The 24,387-nt window shown below is 41.4% G+C and overlaps 1 protein-coding gene across 20 annotated transcripts in view; it reads left to right on the top strand.

Annotated features, from left to right (window-relative positions):
* Positions 1 to 24,387, top strand: part of RBFOX1 (RNA binding fox-1 homolog 1) — a 2,479,215-nt gene that overhangs the window by 2,353,347 nt on the left and 101,481 nt on the right. For all 20 annotated transcript variants that reach the window (XR_015729837.1, XR_015729838.1, XM_087878443.1 and 17 more), the window contains one exon: positions 14,853 to 14,985. Coding sequence is in view for 18 of the 20 variants with exons in the window: in XM_087878443.1 (XP_087734569.1) it covers positions 14,853 to 14,985 (133 nt within the window). In the remaining 2 variants the exon portion in view is untranslated. The remainder of the gene's footprint in view (positions 1 to 14,852; positions 14,986 to 24,387) is intronic.

Here is a 24,387-nt window from a genome sequence, read left to right as displayed (position 1 = left end):
GGAGGGAATGGAGATTTTGCAGTATCCTTCCCCTGCCATGCCTACCAAGCCACACCCACAGAACCGGTACTAAAAAAAATTGAATTTCACCACTGATCCAGATATACCTCCATATTCAGGTTTGATAGAAACAAGACTAATCATCTGAGAGACATGGAGAGGAGATAGAATGTAGAAAGCCACTTACCAGCCATAAATCCTGGATGAATAACCTTGGGTCTACAAAGTTCCGTATTATTTCCAATCAGGGCCTCTAACACGAGATTATTCAACACAAATCTGCATCGGACAGAATATCTTAATGAAGGAAGGCAAATATACGTGTCCCAGGATAATGTAGGATCGATTCTGAGTTGGAATTAAGGAGAAACTTCCTAATAGCGAGGACAGTTAATCAGTTGAACAGCTTGCCTTCAGAAATCATGAGCGCTCAATCACTGGAGGCTTTTAAAAAGAGACTGGACAGTCACTTGTCTGAAATGGTATAGGTCTGTGATGGTGAACTTATAGCACATTGTGATGGTGAACCTATGGCAAGAGCCTTGGTGGCGCAGCAGACTAAAGCACTGTTAAATAACACCAGCTGCCTGCAATTACTGCAAGTTCAAATCTCACCATGCTCAAGGTTGACTCAGCCTTCAATCCTTTCGAGGTAGGTAAAATGAGGACCCGGTTTGTGGGGGCAATAAGCTGACTTTATATATAAAAAAAAGAACACCGCTTGGGGAGGGCCGAAAGCTCTACTAAGCAGGTATATACAAAAGTATGAAGGCTATTGCTTAACGCATTGTAAGCTGCCCTGAGTCTCCGGTAAAGGGCAGCATATAAATCGAACTAATAAATAAATAAATAAATAAAATAAATAAATATTGGTGGGCACGCGAGCTCAGCTCTGATGCGCCAACCAGCTGATTTTCAGGCCGACCGGAAGTCGGCAAATGGGCCATTTCCGGCCTCCAGAGGGCCTCCGGGGGGTTGGGGAAGGCCATTTTAGCCCTCCCCAAGCTCCTAGAAAGGCTCTGGAAGCTGGGGAGAGAGAAAAACAGGCCTACGGGCCCACCGGGCCATCGCGTGATAGGCGCGGGGGGGGAGCGGGAAGCTCATGCACGGGTGTGGGCACATGTGTGGGCAATCCCCCCTCTTCCCCCTCCTCCCCCCTGTTCCTGACACACGATGGCAAAAAGGTTAGCCATCAGTGGTATAGGTTCTCCTTCTTGAGCAGGGGGCTGGACTAGAAGACCTCCAAGATCCCTTCTAACTCTATTATTCCATTCCATTCCATTCCATTCCATTCCATTCTTCTTCCTCTTCCGCTCCTATCATATCCTCTCCTATTCTATTCCTCTTCTTCTTCCTCTTCCTCTTCCTCTTCCTATCCTCATCTGGACCAGAGGTCTTAGAAGCTTTCATGCTGAAGCCCATCCTCAGGGAGCATTTGTATGTGTGCCTTAATATCTTCATATTAATATCTTAATCTAGCTGCTAATGGAAACACCAGCACAGAACTCTCCACAGTTTACCATACAGTGTATGTTTGCACTGTATGTTCAAGAGAGGCTTGAAATTTGATAGCATGGATGGAGGACTTGGTGAGCCTCTTGTGTTAGCCTCTCCAGTTCATGTGGATTCACAGCAGATTAGAATAAGAAAATTAGAAGTTGGAAGGGAAACAAAGCTCAGAAGACAAAACCTCTTGTCCCAGTGACCGACCGAGATTGGATCCTGCAACATTATCCTGGGACATATATATTCACCTTCATTTGGTTGGAATGGACCTTAAAGGTCTTCTGGTTCAACCCCCTGTCCAAGGCAGGAATTTCTGGAAGGCCACTCTGGAAGATCACGCTGGGATCTTTCTATTCCTGAAGTATACGGCCTGCAAATGATGATCTAGTAGCATGTTCTTCCTGAGTTGAGCCTCCTCTTCCTCCTCTTCTCCTTCTTCCTCTCCTCCTCTTCCTCCTCCTCTTCTTCTTCTCCTTCCTCCTCCTCCTCCTCCTCCTCCTCCTCCTCCTCCTCCTCCTCCTCCTCCTCCTCCTCCTCCTCCTCCTCCTCCTCCTCCTCCTCCTCCTCCTCCTCCTCTTCTTCTTCTTCTTCTTCTTCTTCTTCTTCTTCTTCTTCTTCTTCTTCTTCTTCTTCTTCTTCTTCTTCTTCTTCTTCTTCTTCTTCTGCCGTATCCATCATCAGACATTGGCGATCATGTTGGTGATCCTATTTTTATCAGCAGCTGCACGAAACAGGGCGGCTGAGTTTTGTCCAAACCGATCCCTTAGATTTTGAAGCCACGATGTTCTTCTTCTGCCTGGACCTCGTTTGCCTTCAATCTTTCTTTGGACTGGAGGATTAAGTGAAGGATGCCGTATTTTTCGGGGTGTTCACATCACATGTCCAAAATATTCTAACTTTCGCTTTTTTATGGTTTTGATGATTCCCTTGGCTTTCCCAGGCGGCTTATCTCCTCCTCATTAAGAACTCACAAAAAGATTACATGTAAAATCCCTCACAAATAAAAGATGTACTCTGCCTCTCCCCTCACCTTTAAATCTATTCTAGCTTTGGACCAAATAGCACTCAAGCATCTCAAACCATTACTTATCCTCTTCCATTCTATTTTTTTTCCCCTCAAAATTTTCTGGAGATTTCACTCTTGCTATCTGACACTTATGGCCAAGGAGAAGAAGGTGACATCGCTCACTCTCAACATTCTGTATCTAGATTGATCTAGTTCAGGGGTCAGCAACCTGCGGCTCTGGAGCTGTATGTGGCTCTTTCACCCCTCTGCTGCAGCTCCCTGTCACTCAAAATATGCGTCACAATCGCCTGTGCGACACCCGCCGGCACCCAATTTATTGGGTTTTTCAACTGCCAGTAGGCCAACCATGGATAAATCCAAGAAAAGAAAAGTTTCAGAAGAAAACAGAATGTTTAATTCAAATACATATGCTAGTTTTGTGGCCGCTCAAGAAATAGTCAGACACGTGAAGAGTTTTGTGGCTCCTGGTGTTTTCTGTGAGAAACGGGTCCAAATGCCTCTTTGAGTGTTTAAGGTTGCAGACCCCTGATCTAGTTAAACCAGATTCTGGCTAGCTGGGGAATTCTGGGAGTTGAAGTCCATATATCTTAAAATGGTGAAGGTTGAGGAACATATGACTCCAAGAAGCAAAATGGTTTATTAGACCATTGTTCATGTTTAGCTGGAATAAACCTTGATTCATTGAAAACAGTTCCAACCTCACCATATTGGATCTCACAATGGCATTGACTTTCCATAATTCATGGAACAATTCACCTAGTTTTCATTTTTCTGAGCAGCTATCTCCCTTTTAAAAAAAAACAGTAACAGTTAATTAATCAGGGCTGTGTCAATTTCCTTCTGCCCCGTCCATTTGTGGCAAGGTAATTAATCATCACCCCATCACGGGCAGAGAAAGGGGAACCTTCCGGGAGACATTTATCGTCCCTTTGAATGAACGAACAAATAAATAAATAAATAAGGGCCACATGCCACCTCACAGCAAATACATCTTGTCTTTCATAATATTTTATCGACACTTTTGCATGCTGTAATAGACAGCAGCAGGAAGCAGCTGTAGTTCAATGCAATATGAATATTAAAGGAACAAATCGGAGCGGATTTATAGGTTATTGCTTTTTCTGTTTATGCCAGTTTGGAGATTACACCAAGCAAATGAACAGTGAAAAATTACTCTTCCATGTGGGGAATGGTGATTAAATTTGTACCTTAATTAGGCTCTTCTTCTTCTTCTTCTTCTTCTTCTTCTTCTCCTTCTCCTTCTCCTTCTCCTTCTTCTCCTTCCTCTTCCTCTTCCTCTTCTTCCTCTTCTTTTCCTCCTCCTCCTCCTCCTCCTCCTCTTCTTCTTCTTCTCCTTCTCCTCCTCCTCTCTGTCTCCTTGTCCTTCTCTTTCCCCTATTTTTCTTTCCAGTGAATTGCAGATGAAGCTATGCAAAAAACACCAAACTGCACTGCTTCATATTGGTATGGAGTTCAACTGAATTGCTTATCTTAAGCACATCTTCTAAGAAAAAAAATAATGCTCCAGTGATGGAGCACCCACAACTTCAGGAGGCAAGCTGTTCCATTGCTTAAATGTTCTCGCTGTCAGAAAATTTCTCCTTACTTCTAGGTTGAATCTATCTTTAAGAAGCTTCCACCCTTTACTGCTCAGTGGCACCTGGCTGGAAGACCATCATGGCGGGAGGTTGGTGTGAGAGGTGGCCAATTGAACCTTCAACATTATATGTTTCTCCAAATATGCCCCTCTGTTCAGATTTAAGTTCTGCCTTTCCCCTAGAAGCCATCTAGGATTCAGGATGGTTGAGTGCCAAGCGAGCGGTGCCCAGGAGGCCTAACAGAGAGATTCATTCATTGATTGTGGCAACACAACTTTCTTTTGACATATGGCACTCTTATGCAAATTGAGATCCGAGCTGGAATGCAAGCAATAATTGGCCATTAAAAGGGCTGTATGTTTTTATGGTTTGGATGGGAAATCTGCTTCCTTGTTGGATTTAGCATATGCTACTTTTTCATTTTTTCTTCGGGGCTTCAGAACTTGAAGATACAGTATATAATGCCAGCCTCACCTGGGACATCTCTGGCGTGATGGGCACATAAGTGTCTGGATTTTAAGTTTGGGTTGATTTTCACCCCCACCCAGTATATGTGCTAAACTTTATTGCCTGATGGCTCTCCAGGCAATTGTTTCCTTCATTTAGTATGAAAATGAGGACTAAATGTGTATATTAATATCATCTGGGATGAATTAGCACTCAACAACAGTTCAGGTGTGAACATAATGATACGAACTACGTTGGGGTGTTTATCTTCTCTCTTGCAAATATTCCTCTCTGTTGGCTTGTTCAGAGTAACAGAGTTGGAAGAGACCTTGGAGGTCTTCTAGTCCAATCCCCTGCTTAACTTAAGCAGGAGACACTATACCAGTGATGGCTACCCTTTTTGTCATTGCATGCCAGGAAAGGGGGGGCAAGAGAGGTTTGCGCACATGCGTGCCCACACCGATAATTTTATGTGCCCTGCCCCGTGCATGTGTGTGCGACCTCCCCTCGACCCCTGCTCCTGGCATGCGATGGCCCAGTATGCCCATTTTTCTTTCTCACCTGGCTCCAGATCCTCTCTATGCATCTGGGGAGGGCAAAAGCAGCCTTCCCCACCCCCTCAGAGGCCTTCCGTTTTTTGCTGTCCCCAGCCTCCATAGACTCTCTGGAGGCTGGGGACAGCAAAAAAGTCACTTCCTGTAAGTTGGGAAACGGGCCGTTTCAGACCTTCGGAGAGCCTCCGAGGGGGTGGGGAAGGCTGTTTTTGCCCTCCTCAGATGCACAGAGAGGATCTGGAGCCAGGTGAGAAAGAAAAACGGGCCTTCCTCCCCCCCGCAGGCCCTCCAGAGGCAGGAAACAGCATGTTTCCCTACTTCTGATGGGCCCAGGAGGCGCGAAAATGTGTGCGCCAGAGCTGAGCTGGTGTGCCAGGCGACATGGCTCCATGTGCCACCTGTGGCACACGTGCCATAGGTTCACCATCATGGCACTATACCATTCTGGACAAATGGCTGTCTAGTCTCTTCTTAACAACCTCCCATGATGGAGCTTTTTCAAAAAGGCAACTGGACCTTCTTCGTTTTTCCTTGAAGACATTTCACTTCTCATCCAAGAAGCTTCTTCAGTTTCAGCCCCCACAACTTCTAGAGGTAAGCTGTCCCACTGATTAATTGTTCTCACTGTCAGGAAATTCCTTCCATCCTTTACTTCTTATCCTGCCTTCAGATGCTTTGGAGAATAGGCTGACCCTTCTGCTTTGTGACAATTCCTCAAATATTGGAAGACTGCTATCATGTCACCCCAGTTCTTTTTTTCATTCAGCTGGACATACCCAATCCTTGCAATCATTCTTCATATGTTTTAGCCTCCAGTCCCCTCATCATCGTTGTAGGTTTTTTTCCTGCACTTTCTAGAGTCTCAACATTTTTTTTTTCTATCATGGTGTCCAAAACTGGATGCAGGATTCCAAGTGTGGCCTTACCAAGGCATTATAAAGTGGCATTAACACTTCACGTGATCTTGATTCTATCCCTCTGTTAATGCAGTCTAGGACTGCATTGGCTTTTTTTCAATCAGAACTCTGTCTAAATATCTCTTGTTCTCAAAATGCAGATTTTGAGGTTTTGGTCTATAAAACGTCTCTCTTCCTCTATTCAGTGTTTTGTGACCCAGATGCTTTTTGGAGTTAATTTTAAGGTTGATTATACTATAATCATCTCCGAAGACATGGTTTAAATCATAATAGATTAAGGGCTAAATTCAATTTTCTCTGTCGTTCTGTCACCGTGGGTTCTCTTTAAAACTTTTGAGTTGAACAGAACATTTGTAGCTTAACAGGGCACTAAGTTAAATTTTCAGAAACTCTAGTTAAAAGAATTTCATCCTTGGAGGGAACTGTGTGAACAATTGACTATAAGATTTGCCATTTCTTTGTTCATGCAACATGCTTTAGCCAGATGCTCAAAATGCTAAGCTGGTTACTATGAATCTTGATGCACATTGGATTTGGAGGTTAGTATGGTGGCTCAGTGGCTAAGATGCTGAGCTTGTCGATCGAAAGGTCGGCAGTTCAGGAGTTCGGATCCCTAGTGCCGCGTAATGGGGTGAGCTCCCATTCCTTGTCCCAGCTTCTGCCAACCTAGCAGTTTGAAAGCACCTAAAAACTGCAAGTAGAAAAATAGGGACCACCTTTGGTGGGAAGGTAACAGCGTTCTGTGCGCCTTTGGCATTGAGTCATGCCAGCCACATGACCATGGAGACGTCTTCGGACAGCGCTGGCTCTTCAGCTTTGAAATGGAGATGAGCATCGCCCCCTAGAGTCAGGAACGACTAGCACATATGTGTGAGGGGAACCTTTACCTTTACCTATGTTGTTTGAATGCAGATCATTGGTTTATTTGATGGTTCAGGGTATTCTGCAAATCCAGAAGATGGGCTAATTCATGTTACTGATATTATGTTCATGCATTTGCTAATGCCCTAATTTTGGATGGAGAAATATCCTATGAAACACTGGCAGAGTTTACACATTGAACTAGGATGTTAACAAATCATGGCTAAGCAAATCAGGACTTAGACTAATACCGGTATATTAATTAAGATCTTCTAAAAGAGGCAGCAATATTATTTTTATTTATTTGTTGAATTTATTTGCTGCCCATCTCAAGGTGACCCTTTATGATGTTGAAAAGAATAAAATAATACAGAAACATGTATGGAAATTAACTACTATAAAAATACAAATTATACACTGTAACTAAAAGAGAGAGGCATATTCATGTCTGAAAGCTGTCCAGAGCCACTTCTAGATGAGATGAGTGGCACACAGATCTAATAAATAAAATAATAAATATTTTTTTTAGCTACAGGAAGAACCCACTAATACTGTAGTATCACCTTACTCAGAGGTAAATTATACTTCAATGGTGCGTTCTCAAAACCTTTTAGATATAGACTTGAAAAAATATCACAGTCCTCTACAAAGATAGTGAAATCAAACACAATTTAGTTAAAAAGGGAATGTCATTGATTGCAAGCATAGATTTGCAGTCATCTTAGTTAATTAAATCACTGTGGGAGCAATAAATTAAGGCCTTTCTCCTTTGCTTGTTAAGATTGTGGTAATTGTGGCCTATTATTCTAGGAAAGGAAAAGAAATGGAGACCAGATGCTGCCCAAAATTAAATTCAGGTAATTTATCCTCTTTCCCCGAAAATAAGACATCCCCTGATAATAAGCCCAATCGGGCTTTTGAGATAATAACCCCCCCCCCCTGAAAATAGGCCCTCCCCGAAAATATTTAAATGCATGGGCAGCCGGTCCCTGCCATTTCCTCTGGTTTCCTCCACGCGCCCCAAAATAATAAGACCTCCCCAAAAATAAGGCCAAGTGCTTATTTTGGGGTTCAAAAAATATAAGACAGGGTCTTATTTTTGGGGAAACACAGTAGCTGACCCTTTGCACCATTCAAGAACAGAAATGTAACTTCCTGATCCTTCCATCCATAATCACAAACTTCTATCTATAGCAAATCCACTCTAAATAATTGAGGGCCGATCGCAATTGTATTTGGGGATCCCAATAAGAGAATTAAACAAACACAGACCTTACTCTGTGAAAAGAAGTTTATTGATAAAACATGAAGTTCGCTTCCATGTTCAGTATTCTGCTTTTCCATCCCTCTGTCCAGTCCTCCAGCCATCCATAAAGTGATTAAATTCAGATTCCAGATGATCAACAAAATTGAAATGCTAAGAATAAAATACAAGCTGGGATTTGGTTTTGAGGGGGCAATTTTCCCCCTTATTTCCCCTTGCCCTCCTCTAACTAAGCTTTTTGTGTGTGCGACAAATAGGGAAAGGGCTATTAAGAGAAAGCCATTCATTCAATTGTTGTTAGTTGCAAAGTCATGTCCGACCCATCGCAACCCCATGGACAACTTTCCTCCAGGCCTTCCTGTCCTCTACCATCCCCCGGAGACCATTTAAGCTCACGCCTATTGCTTCAGTGACTCCATCCAGCCACCTCATTCTCTGCCATCCCCTTTTTCTTTTGCGTTCCATCGTTCCCAGCATGAGGCTCTTCTCCAGGGAGTCCTTCCTTCTCATTAGGTGGCCAAGTATTTGAGTTTCATCTTCAGGATCTGGCCTTCTAAAGAGCAGTCAGGGTTGATCTCCTCTAAGACTGACCGGTTTGATCGCCTTGCAGTCCAAGGGACTTGCAGGAGTCTTTTCCAGCACCAGAGTTCAAAGGCCTCAATTTTTTGATGCTCATTCATTCAATACATGGGGCTTAATTATTTTGGAAAGGCTGAAGGTTAAAGGCTGAATTGGATATGAGTTTGAAGAATCTGAATACCAGGAAATTTTATATTTAAATACTCTATGTGCTCACCATTCCATCCAGTTGCTTGAGCCACGGTGGCGCAGTGGTTAGAGTGCAGTACTGCAGGCTACTTCTGCTGCCTGCCAGTTGCCTGCAATTTGGCAGATCAAATCTCACTAGGCTCAAGGTTGACTTAGCCTTCCATCCTTCCGAGGTGGGTAAAATGAGGACCCAGATTGTTGGGGGCAAGAGGCTGACTCTGTAAACCACATGGAGAGGGCTATAAGACACTGTGAAGTGGCATATGAATCTAAGTGCTATTGCTATTGCTATAGGAGCTGTGGTGGCACAGTGGTTATAATGCAGTATTGCAGGCTAACTCTATCCACAGACTGAGGTTCAATCCTGACCAGCTCAAAGTTGACTCAGCCTTCCAACCTTCTGAAGTTAGTAAAATGAGGATTCAGATTGTTGGGGGCAATATGCTGACTCTATAAACTGCTTAGAGGAGGCTGTAAAGCACTGTGAAGTGGTATATAAGTTTAAGTGCTATTGCTAGCTATCTAATGTCAATGTAGTTAATGGGATGTACTTAATATCAAACTATTCTCCAAAGCACCTGAGGGCAAGACAAGAAATAATGGATATAAACTAATCAAGAAGAGATCCAACCTAGAACTAAGGATAAATTTCCTGACAGTGAGAACAATTTACAGTGGAACAGCTTGCCTCCAGAAGTTGTGGATACTCCATCACTAAAGGCTTTCAAAAAGAGACTGGACAGCCCTTTGTCCATAATGTTACAGGGCCGTGATGGCAAACCTATGGCACACGTGCCACAGGTGGCATGCGGAGACATATTGGTGGGCACGCGAGCATTGCCCTAGCTCAGCTCCAGTGCTCACATCTGATTTTTGGGCCTTCTGGGCCCACCGGAAGTCAGCAAACAGGCCATTTCCGGCCTCTGGAGGACCTCCCGGGGGGTGGGGAAGGCTGTTTTTGCCCTCCCCAGGCTCCAAGAAAGCCTCTGGAGCCTGGGGAGGGCAAAAAACAGATTTACCGGGCCCACCGTGCCATCGCATGCCAAAAGTGGGGGGGTCGTGGGGGGGTCACACGCACATGCGCGGGGGTGGGGTGCATTGAATTATGGGTATGGGCACACATGCACACAACCACCCGCACTCCTTCTGCTTTTGGCACGCGACGGCAAAAAGGTTAGCCATCACTGTTATAGGGCTTCCTGCTTGAGCAAGGAGTTAGGCTAGACTTTCCCTTCCAACTGTTATTCTGTATTCTGTAGTGTCTGATTCTTTTCCAACTCCAACCCCACAATCCATCAAACCTCTAAACTGAATGGATTTTCCAAATTCAATTAATTTCACTGATTCATTGAATCAAATGAGATTCCCTCCACCATTTGCATGTGGAAAATGCTGTCATTTATTTGTAACCAATTCGGAAAAATTGAAATTCAGCATAATTCAACATTTTGAATCAAAGTACTAAATAAAAAGATACTTGATTTTCTGAATTAAATTGACAATCCTGATTAGATTGGAGTTGATCTATGCACCATATATCTGTCTACATGCATCTCATTTCTCCGTCATTTTTCACATGTTTCCAGGCACCCAGAACATACATGTCCTAAATTTTAAACCACTACTTCTCTTTCTCTTATGGACACAAAAAAAGGATTGGATCATATTTTTTCCTTTTTTTTTTCTTTTCCTTTTTTTTTTTTGGATAAAAAAAAGATAAATATTAAGCAACAAAATAGTGGTGATATTGGTGCCCAGCTTTGAGATCCAAATAAAATCCTTTGTCATGTTGTTCAAATTGCTTTAATAGCATTAAAACTTAATATTTATGGTGCATTTTTCCTCAATGATATACTGAACACTAACTGTACAACATACAAAGGGATGCGGTGGCTCAGTGGCTAAGAAGCTGAGCTTGTCGATTGAAAGGTCAGTAGTTCAGCAGTTCAAGTCCCTAGTGCCATGTAATGGGGTGAGCTCCCGTTACTTGTCCCAGCTTCTGCCAACCTAGCAGTCCGAAAGCACGTAAAAAATGCAAGTAGAAAAATAGGGACCACCTTTGGTGGGAAGGTAACAGCATTCCGTGCATCTTTGGCATTTAGTCATGCCGGCCACATGACCACGGAGACGTCTTTGGACAGCGCTGGCTCTTTGGCTTTGAAATTCTGGGAGTTGAAGTCCCCAAGTCTTAAAGTTGCCACGTTTGGAGATCCCTGGCTTAGACTTGACAAGGGTTCCTCTGGCCTAGGGATTCATCTTCTGGTGGGAGGGAATGCAATTTTGGCACATGTTTTAATTATGTTTCAGTCTTTTTTTAAAAAAAAAAAATCTAATGGAAGTACAATATCACCGTACTTCAGGATTTAAATATGCACAACTGCTTAAATATGTATGAGATAGAGTTAAAGAATGAATTTTCGCTGATCTCTCCTGAAACTCAGTTAAGCTGTGTGAGACATAGATTCAATGCATTCATTATGCTAAGCCATGATGAGCTTAACCTAACTTTGTTGAATAAGTGACAATTTACCAGATCCACACAATACACTAAAGCCTGGCTTACATTTCATGGTAACTAGGTTCTTCAACCAAGTACAACACATTTTATCTTGGTGGGATGCATGGATTTGGCTACTGTTTAGTTAACTCCAAGGGCTACCATTAGATAAATGAATTTTAATTGGATTATAAATCAATCTTGCAGAAGTGAAAAAGCTTTCTAAGACACCTTGTTAAAATTTTTAAGCTTTCTTTCGAACGTAATCCCAGTAGTTACCTTTAATTTTAGACAGAACCTCAGTGCCATACTTTCCCTTCCAGTTCTGCAGAAAAATTTAGCTAATCTAATCAATTAAAAAGAAACTTTGTAGAACTTTTGCATGAATTAGAACTTCCTAATTAATCACAGCATTTCGATTCAGACAAAATGTTTGTTGACTCCGAGATAGTTTTACACCTTGACATAAAAGTAAAAAAGTCATTCATGAAAGTCCATGGGACAAAAAAGATACCTTTGCAGTGTTTTATTTTATAAACGTATCTTATTTTTTAAATTTAATTTGTACATTGCCTGACTTCAAGCAACTCACACAAGGACACACAAGGAATTTGTCTTGGTGCATATGCTCTCAGTGTACATAAAAGAAAAGATAGGTTCATCAAGAATCACAAGATACAACACTTAATGATAGTCATAGAGTACAAATAAGCAATCAGGAAACAATATCAATATAAATCGTAAGGATACAAGGAACTAAATTAGTCATACAATCATAAGTGGAAGGAGATGGGTGGTAGGAACTATGAGAAGATTAATAGTAATGCAGACTTAGTGAATAGTTTGACAGTGTTGAGGGAATTATTTGTTTAGCAGAGTGATGGCATTCTGGAAAAAAACTGTTCTTGTATCTGGTGTGCAGTGCTCTATACGTCGTTTTGAGGGTAGATGTTGAAACACTTTATGTCCAGGATGTGAAGGATCTGTAAATATTTTCACAGTCTTCTTTCTGACTCGTGCAGTATACAGGTCCTCAATGGAAGGCAGGTTGGTAGTCATTGTTTTTTCTGCAGTTCTAATTATCCTCTGAGGTCTGTGTCCGTCTTGTTGGGTTGCAGAGCCAAATCAGACCGTAAATAAATGAAGATTTTGAGATGAAGCTTGTATCGGAGTTTTTGATTGGAGTTGGGTTGTTCTGGAATGCTGACAGGTTAGACTAGAATACCTCGAAGGTCCCTATGATTGTATTTTCTATATGAGACAAATTAAATCGAATTAAGTTAGATTTCACTATAGTGGGAAAAGAGGTCAGCTCCTAGTCTGCCTCCTGTCTGAATTCCATTTAAAAAGTTTCTTAGGTCCTTCCTGTGGAAGTGAAGGTTTCACATGATCATGTTTATGATGGAGGAGATGTTATGTTTATGAGGAAAAGTTAACCATCTGAGGCTGGATCAGTCCATCCGCCAAAACAAAGAGCAGACAGAAACGATATCTCTTCGGCTGTCAGATTTTTGTTACCGTTTCTTCCGTTTCTTCTGATGAAGAAGCATTTCATCCTAGGAACAAGTCTTTGAAGACTCTGATTAGTGAGATTTATGAACAAGAATGTTAAAGTAACAACAGGAGAGTTCTGGAGAGAGAATTATATTTTAAAATGAAAAAGCTATCTGTAAGGCAGAGGATTCTCTGGTGCTTATTTCTAGCGCTTCTTTGAAATTAAAAAAAAAATGAGCGGGAGGTTTGTGTCTCTGGTGAACGTGGGTGGCCTGCTCCTATTGATTGTTTTTGGAAATAGTTGCTAGACTCCTTTGCAAGGTGAGAAATGGTTCTCAAGGTGCCAAAAGAGAATTTTGAGCCTTTTATGTAGAATGGGAAGGTGATTAAAAAAAGGATGCAAAGAGTATGAATATTGATTATTACAAACAGAATTGCACTTGATACCAGCACTTTCTGGATTTCTTTCGTAATGGTTTTTGAACTCTTCTGTAATAAATCACTTATCAGAAGTTCCCAGATTCATGTCTCCTTCTCCTTCTCCTTCTTCCTCTTCCTCTTCTTCTTCTTCCTCTTCCTCTTCTTCTCCTTTTTTTTCTTCTTCTTCTCCTTCTTCTCCTCCTCCTTCTTTTTCTTCTTCTCCCCCTCCTCCTCCTCCTTCCTCCTCCTCCTCCTTCTTTTCTCCTTCTCCTTCTCCTTCTCCTTCTCCTTCTCCTTCTCCTTCTCCTCCTCCTCCTCCTCCTCCTCCTCCTCCTCCTCCTCCTCCTCCTCCTCCTCCTCCTCCTCCTCCTCCTCCCTAGCACATTCCCACAAATGCAGGGTCCACTTTTCATATCATTGAATGCCACTCATTAGTTTCAGACTAGCCAGCCAGGTAGAAAACCTGACTCCTGTTCTACTCATTTCCTCAGCTTCTTTAAACCAAATATGAACTAGACAGCTCTTTAATTAAAGGATGCCTTCAAATAAAAGAACTACATCAAATCTTCATGTCAGTTTACTGGCCAACATTTACAGTTCCGCCTGTATTCTATGGTGAAATTAGAAAACTAGCACGAAGTTGTAAATCTATCACTGAAATCCACATGTAAAGACTATGGTTAATATTAACAGATTCTGATATAGTACAATGACATTCATGTAAAGACAATTTGCTAAGAGTTGCCTTCAATTATATTACTGGCTTTGTTTGTTTCTTTGTTTGTTAAATATATTTAGCCACCCAACTCACATTAACGTGACTCCAAGTGGCTTACAACATTTAAAAAATACACCATATAATAAAATGTGATTAAAGAACATTCAACCCCCCCCTTTTCCTTGCACCCAGAAAACCACTGAAGTCCATACATCTTAAAGTCCACAAAGTTGGAACTGAAGTCCATGCATCTTAAATTCCACAAGGTTGAGAAACACTGGTCTACTGAGTGGAAATGACACATACCAGCTTGGTCCTATTCATCCCAACTGGAATTTGTTTCATCCCCAATTCAGGTCAACCAAAACAGGCCACCTTCAACTTCTACCGAACTGCAGCTGACCCAAAGATCTATGAGAACCCAGAAATATGTCAATGAAGACTCAGTCATCCAGGCCAAAGGTATCTAAAAGGTTGAATCACGGCAACTGGCCAAAATTTGCCATAAAAAGGTTGCCATGATTCAACCTTTTAGAACCCAGAAATGGATTTGTGCTGGGTTTGAAACCAAGACTTTTCTCCCCTAGGTAACACACCACACCTTATTCTTGCCCTCCGTTGTTCATTTGAGAATATGACAAATTTGAGAAAGCAGACTTCATTGAGAAAGGCTAAGCCTTGATTCTGTTGAATGTGGAATGATCCAGCATCTTCTCCTTTTGGAAACAGAAGGAAGAAAAGTATCAACCACCTGTTGTATTTTTGTCTTTTTTTTTAATAGTGCCGGGTTTCCCGTATCCAGCTGCAACTGCAGCTGCCGCGTACCGAGGGGCCCACCTTCGAGGCAGAGGTCGCACCGTCTACAACACATTTCGAGCTGCAGCACCCCCGCCACCGATTCCAGCTTACGGCGGGTAAGTCGCTGTAGCCCTGGGCTTCTTCAGCCTGTCGCTCTGCAGTTTCCATCTTCTAACTTCCCACAGGGAGGAGGCCCCCCCCCAAAATTAATAATAATAATAAGGCAATCGAGCATTTGTGAATGCCAGGCGCGACCATTTTGTCTCGCCGCACCAACCTTGCCCAGCATGCCGCCAATCTCCGTCGCCTGAAGTGGATCACCTTGCACACGGGGGTTGACAAATGATAGTAATTTGCCCTGTCATGGTTGGTGGCTTTCAAGCATTTTGTGCGTCCCATGTTGTTATGCAAATTCCCCTTGAGAAGGAACACCAGGGAGAGGAAACGCATGGGAGCTGAGCTGTGTTGGAGGGCGATGGCAAACATCTGGTTCTTGAGGAGGTGGAATCATATTTTAAATCTATTTTTAAAGGGGGAGGGAAGTGAACGTTTGACTTGTAACCCAGAAGGATTTAGTGCATTGATACAGTTAACAGCAAAATGACGGCTACATAGGATGCTTGTAGGGATGCGGTGGCTCAGTGGCTAAGATGCTGAGCTTGTCAATCAAAAGGTTGGCAGTTCAGCAGTTTGAATCCCTAGTGCTGCATAATGGGGTGAGCTCCCGTTACTTGTCCCAGCTTCTGCCAACCTAGCAGTTCAAAAGCACATAAAAAATGCAAGTAGAAAAATAGGGACCACTTTGGTGGGAAGGGAACAGCGTTCCATGCACCTTTGGCATTGAGTCATACTGGCCACATGACCACAGAGACGTCTTCAGATAGTGCTGGTTCTTTGGTTTTGAAACGGAGATGAGCACCGCCCCCTAGAGTTGGGAACGATTAGCACATATGTGCCAGGGGAACCTTTACCTTTACCTTTAGAATGCTTGTGAATCCTTTAAGGTTAATGCTTGTGGAGAACTGCCCATCCAAAGACATACATTGTTGGGGGAAATAATAGATGTTGTGCTTATTGTCTCTGAAAATAGCTCACATGTATTTCTCCCATACAATAAAATGTTTATTCACTCAACTAGGAGATTAAGAAGAAGGCAATCCCAATAGGGGTCGGAGTCTCCAAATTTGGCAATTTTAAAACTTGTAGATTTCAATTCCCAGCATTCCTCAGCCAGCCATGTTGAGTTTAAAGATCCGTGCAATAGGACACAAACTATTAGAGATGACCCGTTCTAGACATTCATGAATTCATCCAACAATAGAAAATTTAGCTCATTCCTCTTAGGCTTTTCTCTGTCCTCTATACATTTCTTAAAGCATCAGGGCAAAATATAGAGAATTATGGTCTCTATCTTTCTTGAAACAGAAGAATAAGTCTGGAGAGAAGTTAATTTTGCTGATTTGCAAAGTGTATCAGAAGCCATGACAGTAACAGGACGGCAGATCAATTAGTACAGTCCTCCCTCTTCCCCTTTCCTTCTTTTTTTTTTATTGAAAAAGTTTTTCAAATACAAATTTTCCCCCTTTTTTCTCCCCCCCTCCTCCCTAACCCCCCCTCACCACCCCTCCCCCTGTGACTTCTTCAAAGTAAGATCCAGATTCATAACAGATTATATAATACTTTACCATCCCCTTACTCCATCCCCCTAATACTGACCCTTTCTTTCTAATAATATTATTACATCCCCCTTTTACTATACATTTCAAAATAACATTCTACTATAACATTGTATAATAACTTCTGATTTAGCATAATAATATTATTATAACTCCCAATTTAGCAATAATCTGCCCTTTTTCTCCTCCCCCATACATATATCTATATATTAATATAACATTTCAAAACAACCTTCCACTTTAAGACTATATAATAAATCCTAATTTAACATTTAATCTTTTGTGTATATTAATATAACATTTCAAAGCAGCCTTCCACTATAAAACTATATAATAAATCCTAATTTAACATTTATTCAGCTCATAGTCTATCCATTTCCTCCACTCCCATAAATATATCTCTTAAACATCCCTTTTCTTAAACTAAACAGTCAATAAACTAGCCTGTCTCCACCCACTTTCCTACAAAATTACCATACATAGCAATTCTTAATATCTTTATTCTTCTGCCCACCCTACTAAAAAAAATATTCCCTTATATAGATAAAATCAATAACTTTAAATTTATAATCCATATAATGTCTTCTTTGATGTCTTTCCACTGGATTGTTAACTCCATCACCCATATTAGGGTAACGTAACATCCTGATTGCAACAGAATGTTCAAAATCCTCAGTTATCATCTGCCCCCATCAATAATAAATATCTTCATGTATATAAAAAAAAGAAAACAACCACCCGAGTGACATTATAATTGTATTCCATATAATATCTGTAATAGTGGTTTTCTTCAAGATTATTAATTCCCACCGTCATAATGGGGTGACAACCAGATCTTCTGCATGCCCCAGCATAGCTCTCTTGCCATGTAGCTCAGCATAAATATAATATATTTATCAAAAAAAAATCCAAATTAGATAATTCCAATCCAACTATTTAAGGCCATTTTCACATCCCAAAATTACAGCATTGCAGAGGTCTGTCACTCTTCTCTGGATAATATTAACCAATACTTCGCCTCAACTATCTTTTCTTGTATTCAGTCTTCTTTTAAATAACTGGCTTCACTGTTGCCTAATTTAGAAATTTTTATTTTTGTGAGATCTATTTCTTTTTTTCTTGACTTTTTGTGGGTTTGATCTCCATCCAATTTCCTTTCTATGAATTGTATGTCGACTGATCGGTTTTCGTTCTGATTTATAACTTGATCTTGTTGGTTTTGCTTTTGTGACTCATGTTTCTTTTCTATAAATTGTGTATCAACTAATTGATTTCCATGCTTGTCTGTAACTTGATGAATCATCACGTTAGAATCCAATGCCACATCTCTCTTATTTATAGATAATCCAGCTGAGGTATCTAAAGAATCCAAAGGCAATTCAACTACAGAAGCCTCTGTAACTCGATATTTTTCCTTTATTTCCAACTCCTTCTGCTTATCTTGTGTTGTGCATAAAAATGTTGAACTCATTTTCAAAAATTTTTGGTGAAATTCTTCCGCTTTTTCAACAGTATTTAATTGGTATCTTTCTCCTTGATATCTCAATATTATACCAACTGGCGCATCCCACCTAAATAAAATATTTTGTTTTTTAAGTTCAGTCACCAGAAAACCAAATTTCTTTCTTTCCAATAACATCTTAGGCGGTAACTCTTTATATATCCAAATCTTTCTTCCAAACAATTGCAAAGTAGAATTAAAAGATTTTTGCACAATATTATTTCTTATTTCTTTATCTGTAAAATAAATCACCACATCTCTAGGCAGTTGCCTTTGCTTTGCAATCCAGGAATTTATTCTATAAACTCTGTCAATCCTACAAAATACTTCCTCAGGGTGAACCTTTAAAATCCCAGCCAGAATTTCAGAAGATATTTTCCTTAAATCATCTCTGTTGTTTTCCTGTAATCCTCTCAGTCTAATCGCATATTCTGTGAAATTATATTGCATCATTAAAACTTCTTTTTCAATCCGTTATTTAATATTTTCTGCATTACAAGTCTTATGATCAGCTTCCATTTTAAGTTTTTCTTCTAAGCTATTATCTTGAGTGTTTATCAAATCATTTTCAGTTCTTTGTATTTTATTGTCCAAATTATCCTCAATTTCCTCCATTTTAGACTCTAATAAATCAATGTTTGTACCCAACTTCATAACAATTTCTGAAAAACCATTAGTCACTTTTACAATCTTTCGTTGCAAAGTATCAAACTTTAATTGCACCATTTATTTAATTTCCTGCTTAAATTTTTCAAAGTTCTGATTCACAATCTCATCCCTTCTTACAATCTCCTCCAAGAGAAATTCAATTATATTAAAATCAGTTTTCTGAGTCTGTAGGTTTAGAACTTGTTCATGTAATTTATAGATGGGGGAATCCCCACCCCCCACTGCTTGTTTGTCTGGCTTTGTAAGTCTAAATGCCATATTTCCACACAGACAAACTCTCTTAAAAAAGAAAAGAAAAGCAAAGAAAGAAAGAAAAAACTTCTTTCCAAACAAGATTAATATCAAATCTCCAGGAAAAAGAAGACATAAAAGTAGAACTTTTTCTTCAGTTGTAGCCAGCAATGTTTATTCCGCTACTTTGTAGCTTATTAAGAAACGGAAGGACTTTCCCTTTCAGCCCCTTCTCAAGCCTCGACAGTCGCCATTTTAAAAAATCTTTTTTCCTTCTTCAGTAACTTTTGTAAAATAAATGAAAATACTTGCGATTCAGGGTCACAGATCCAGATCTCATCCTCTTTAATTAATCTGTTAGTTTTCTTTAATAGGCTTGTTCTCATCGCCTGGCTCTGCAAAAAGGCAGAGGTCTCCCAAAGCCCGGAGCGGCGGCGGGGGAAATAGGGAGCCTCATCTGCTTCGTCCCCAAAAGTAAAAAAAAAACTTTTGGGGCTTCACAGATAGCTCTACCTGCCCTCACCGGCTCTATCTCGCATTTCCTCATGGAAATGGAGTTTATCGAGCCGCCTTTCTGTTGTAAAGGCGGCTCTTTACAGGCGATGGGGCTGGCGGTCCCGAGGGACCATCTGGCAGCGACGAGGAGCAAACCGGAAGTCCCCCTTTCCTTCTTTTGAATTGTTTGAATTTGAAAAAGAAGAATACCTCTATGAAATAGAATAGCTGGCCAAATCACTGATCTTCTACTGCTGAAAGTAGATTTATTTGATTCTGAGACTCTCCACCCAGACCTAGTCAAGTGATCTAAGGGGCAAGGAAGGATCCCAGCATTGTAAAAAGAGTGTAAATCTATTTGCAATAGCTTGATAGGACATAATGAACAGAAGAAACAATGAAACACAAAGGAGACTCCATTTCAAAGCTTAGGAAAACTCCATATAAATCTGAAATTGTTATTTTTCACACTGTCTTGAAAGGGTGCAGCAAAATATATCAGTAGGCAGTCTCAGACAATCAGCTAGTTCCATATTATTCGTTGCTAGTTGGAATTTTGACTTGTCTATATCTAAAAATCCTTGTTTCTGAACAAGTCAAGTAAATGCGAGACTACATACTTATTTTATTCCCCTCCCATTTTATCATGGTTCAGCTAAGCTTAGAAAACGATGGACAGAAATCTACCGAACTGTTGAAAATTTTGCTCTGACTTTATCCTTGTTATGGCCGTCCACACTTTTCTTACTTATAATTACAAGGGCTACAGGTGGCCCTTGACTTATGACCATCATAGAGCCTGCCCATCACAATTGTAAGTCGTGACTGTCATAAAGCAGATCACCCACATGACCAACCTGATCTTACAACCTTTATAGCAGTAGTTGTTAACGAACACCCAAAGTCATAAAGCCAACGATAAGTTGAAAAATTAGTGAACAAGTTGTTTGCTGTGGGCCACTTTTTTTTAAAAAAAAAATTGATTTATATGCTTTTACGGAATACCAGAAGTAAATGCCAACAATGTGACCATGGTGGTGTGGGGCATGGGCAGCCGTCAGAATTTTAGAACCAGGTGATAAGTACACCTGGGGAGATCTATCATAACCTTGAACAATCGCTAAGTGACTGTAAGAGATGACCAGGCTGAGCCCAAGAGAGGGGTCAAACACATCATCAGCTTCAAGTCCCTTGATGCCCACAAAAGATCTAACTCCAGCCAACTGTGAATTCCTTATCTACCACCAATTTGCTTTGGCTGTTAGTAGTTCAAATTCTTATAGACAGCTTTAGCTGTCTTTCCATTCATCTGAACTGCCTGTATTTTCTGATTTCCCTGGGGCTTGAAAGCAACTGGTTATAAGTGGAGGACTATCTGTAGGGAGGTGATTTTGATTTTGATTGTGACTGATTCAGAGGAGGCTGTGTGTTTTAAATCTTCTCAATAATAAATTCTTAAAACTTCTTTTATTTTCAAGTAGGATACTCATCTTGAGTTAGAAGAAAGCCATTTTAACAAATGGAGAACAGATGTACAATTATTATACTGGAAAAAAAGCACTGTTTGATGGAATGTTGAGAACAGTTGCAAAATATAATGACATAATATACAATATGTTGTTTTCAGAATTACATTCCATCATTTTTTTCCTGTTGCATTTTTTTTCTCTCACATACATAAAATCAGAATCAGAAGATGCTTTCGTCCCAACGGAGAACAACATTTAATGGCTTGTCATTAATCCTGGGCTGTAGTAGAAAGAGAGAGTGATCTGTCAGTTTTTTAGACAAATACATATTATTTCTTTCCGTCAAATGTTCTGTGAATAATAAAAAAAGAATACTTCTTTATTGTCCTATACAACTTTTCTACACAGACAGGTTTTGGAAAACAACTTTTTCACAGAGAGAGAATCCAATTCCTAAAACTCTCTGTGTTTTTTAAAAATGTAACTACTCTTAAAATGGGTTTCTGACTTATTCTCTCATGTAAATCCCTCAAAAAATATCCTGTGCTGTACATTGTTTTCCTCCAGAAAGTAAATAAGCTGAGAACTACAAGTTTTATATTCTTAGGGTACTTTTTTTTTTTTTTTTGATTTATATGCCGCCCTTCTCCGGAGACTCAGGGCGGCTTACAATGTGTTAAGCAATAGCTTTCATACTTTTGTATATTTATACAAAGTCAGCTTATTGCCCCCACAAACTGGGTCCTCAATTTACCTACCTTAGAAAGGATGGAAGGCTGAGTCAACCTTGAGCCTGGGGAGATTCGAACTAGCAGTAATTGCAGGCAGCTGAATGATAATAACAGGCTATTAGTCTGCTGCACCACCAGGCTCTACTTCTATATTGATTTCAAGGGATGCAGTGGCTCAGTGGCTAAGACGCTAAACTTGTCGATCGAAAGGTCGGCAGTTCAGCAGTTCGAATCCCTGGTGCCGCGTAACAGGGTGAATTCCCGTTAGTTGTCCCAGCTTCTGCCAACCTAGCAGTTCAAAAGCACGTAAAAAATGCAAGTAGAAAAATAGGTACTACCTTTGGTAGGAAGCTAACGGCGTTCCGTGCGCCTTTGGCATTTAGTCATGCTGGCCACATGACCATGGAGACGTCTTCAGACAGCGCTGGCTCTTCGGCTTTGAAACAGAGATGAGCACTGCCCCGTAGAGTTGGGAACGTCTAACATATATGTGCTAGGGGAACCTTTCACTTTTTATGTTGACTCCAAGGTATAATGTGTTAAATGTAATTCAAGATACCAGAACAGAGGACCAGGTAACAACTAGGAGATTGAAATTAAAAGGAAAGAGATTCAGGGTGAATCCCTTAAGTTTTCCTGAAATCCTCTTCAAGGCCACCTTGAGTCTCTTGATGATAGGATGGCCCTCAAAATTGAATTAATAAGAATGCATGCATTTCAAGGAATTTCCCAACAATAAGAGCTCTGAGATAATGGAACAGTAGTTCAAGGACAGTAGTGATTATACTTTGTTGAAGGTTTTCAAATGGGGGCTGGATGACCCACGAGTCATTCATACTTTAGTGCAGTGTTTTCTCAACCTTGGTAACTTTAAGATGTGTAGACTTTGACTCCCAGAATTCCCTAGCTAGCTGTTCTAAGCAGGGGTGGACTTCAAAAATTTTAGCAAGGGGTTCTTTGCCCGGTTGCTGGGTGGGTGTGGCCAAGGTGGGTGTGGCCTAGTCAGCCTCCTGCACCATGGCTGGCGGGGGCATTTTTGCCCTCCCCAGCCTCCGGAGGCTTTCCTCGAGCCCCGGGAGTGTGAAAATGGCCTCCCCAGGCTCCAGAGGCCCTACCAAACTTCCGGTAGGCCCGTTTTTCACCCTCCCCGAGCCTCTGCTCATGCCCTACACTTATCTGCATCCAAAACAGGCCGTGCGGGGACTGCTAGGAGGGGAGAGGCAGCCAGGAGTGGGATTTGGGAATTCTCCGAACTGCACAGAATCTTAGCTAGAGGTTCTCCTGAACCCCTGCGAACCCCTAACAGCCCACCCCTGGTTCAAACTCTTAAAGCTTCCAAGGTTGAGAAACCCTGCACCAAAGACACATTCTGGTGAGAAAGAACGTGGCTCCACCATGAGTCCAAATAAGCTCAGAAGACTAAACCTCTGGTCCTGGTGACTAACCCAGATTGGATCCTGCAACCCTATCCTGGGACACGGACATTTGCCTTCGTTCTTGAGAAACATTGTTTTCCTGGATTCCTGTACAAAGCAGAGGGTTGGATAAGATTATTTAGATGATGTTTCCAACTCAGCCATTCTCTGACCAGGTCCCAACATCTCCATTAGACAGATGGGCCATCTTAGATAGCAAATGTTGTGAGGCACAGAAGGGGAGAACATGCTGAAGCTGGTGCATTGTGGGCTAGAATAATTACCTAGAACCGTGATGGCTGAACCTATGGCACGTGTGCCTGAAGTAGCATGTGGAGCCATGTGGCCCATTACGCGCAGCGTCACCCGTTCCTCTTCCGGGTTTCTGGCATGCATGCACACATGATGATCAGCTGGCCTTTGTGTGTGCAGCAGTGCCAGAAGAACTGGTCTTCCGTTTTCCGACGTGAAAATGGCCAGCTGATCGGCACGTGCGCATGCACGTCAATAACCAGAAGACTCACTTGCCGGTGCGCATGCACACGCCAAAAACTGAAAGTACCTTATTCGGTGCGCGCATGCCCTCTGGGCAGCTCTTCTCCCTGGTCGTGGTCCTGATAAGCGTGCATGCAAAATGCACCCTTTTTGGCACTTGGCGCCCCATGCGCGTGCACACATACGCTCCCTTTTCAGCACTCTTTGCTGAAAAGATTTGCCATCACTGACCTAGAACCTCCAGAAAAGTAATTCCACAGCTAGTATGAAATAAGAATCAGTTGTCAGTTCAGGTGAGTTTTACTTGTGGAGTAAGAGTAAGAGTAGGTTAAATGAGGACCCAGTTTGTGGGGGCATTAAGCTGACTTTGTATAAATATACAAAAGAATGAAGGCTATTGCTTAACGCATTGTAAGCCACCCTGAGTCTCCGGAGAAGGGCGGCATATAAATCAAATAATAATAATAATAAAAAAAGAGTGCGAAGGACATTATCCTGTCCTGGCTAGGCAAGACAGCTGGAAATTCTAGATTGTATCTATCAAGCACTCAGTGGAAATAGCTGGATTAATCTGAAATCTTCAGGCAGGACCAAGCCAATTCTTCTCCTTGGCTTTGTATTCACAATAAAACAAATAATAATTGCATTCACAATTGTTAATGATATATTAAAAAATATGCTATGCCAGGGGTGAAATCCTACCGGTTCAGACTGGTTCGGGCGATCCACTAGGGATTATGGGCATCAGTTCCCTGAACCGGTAGTAATTGGCCCCACCCACCCATGCCCAGCCGGTTGCCGCTCACCTCTTCCGGCCGCTCGATATTCCACAGAAT

Source organism: Pantherophis guttatus, chromosome 14, assembly GCF_059756535.1.
Source record: "Pantherophis guttatus breed Tessera chromosome 14, ASM5975653v1, whole genome shotgun sequence".
Classification (NCBI taxonomy): domain Eukaryota; kingdom Metazoa; phylum Chordata; class Lepidosauria; order Squamata; family Colubridae; genus Pantherophis; species Pantherophis guttatus.
This window is presented reverse-complemented; position numbering and strand designations above follow the sequence as displayed.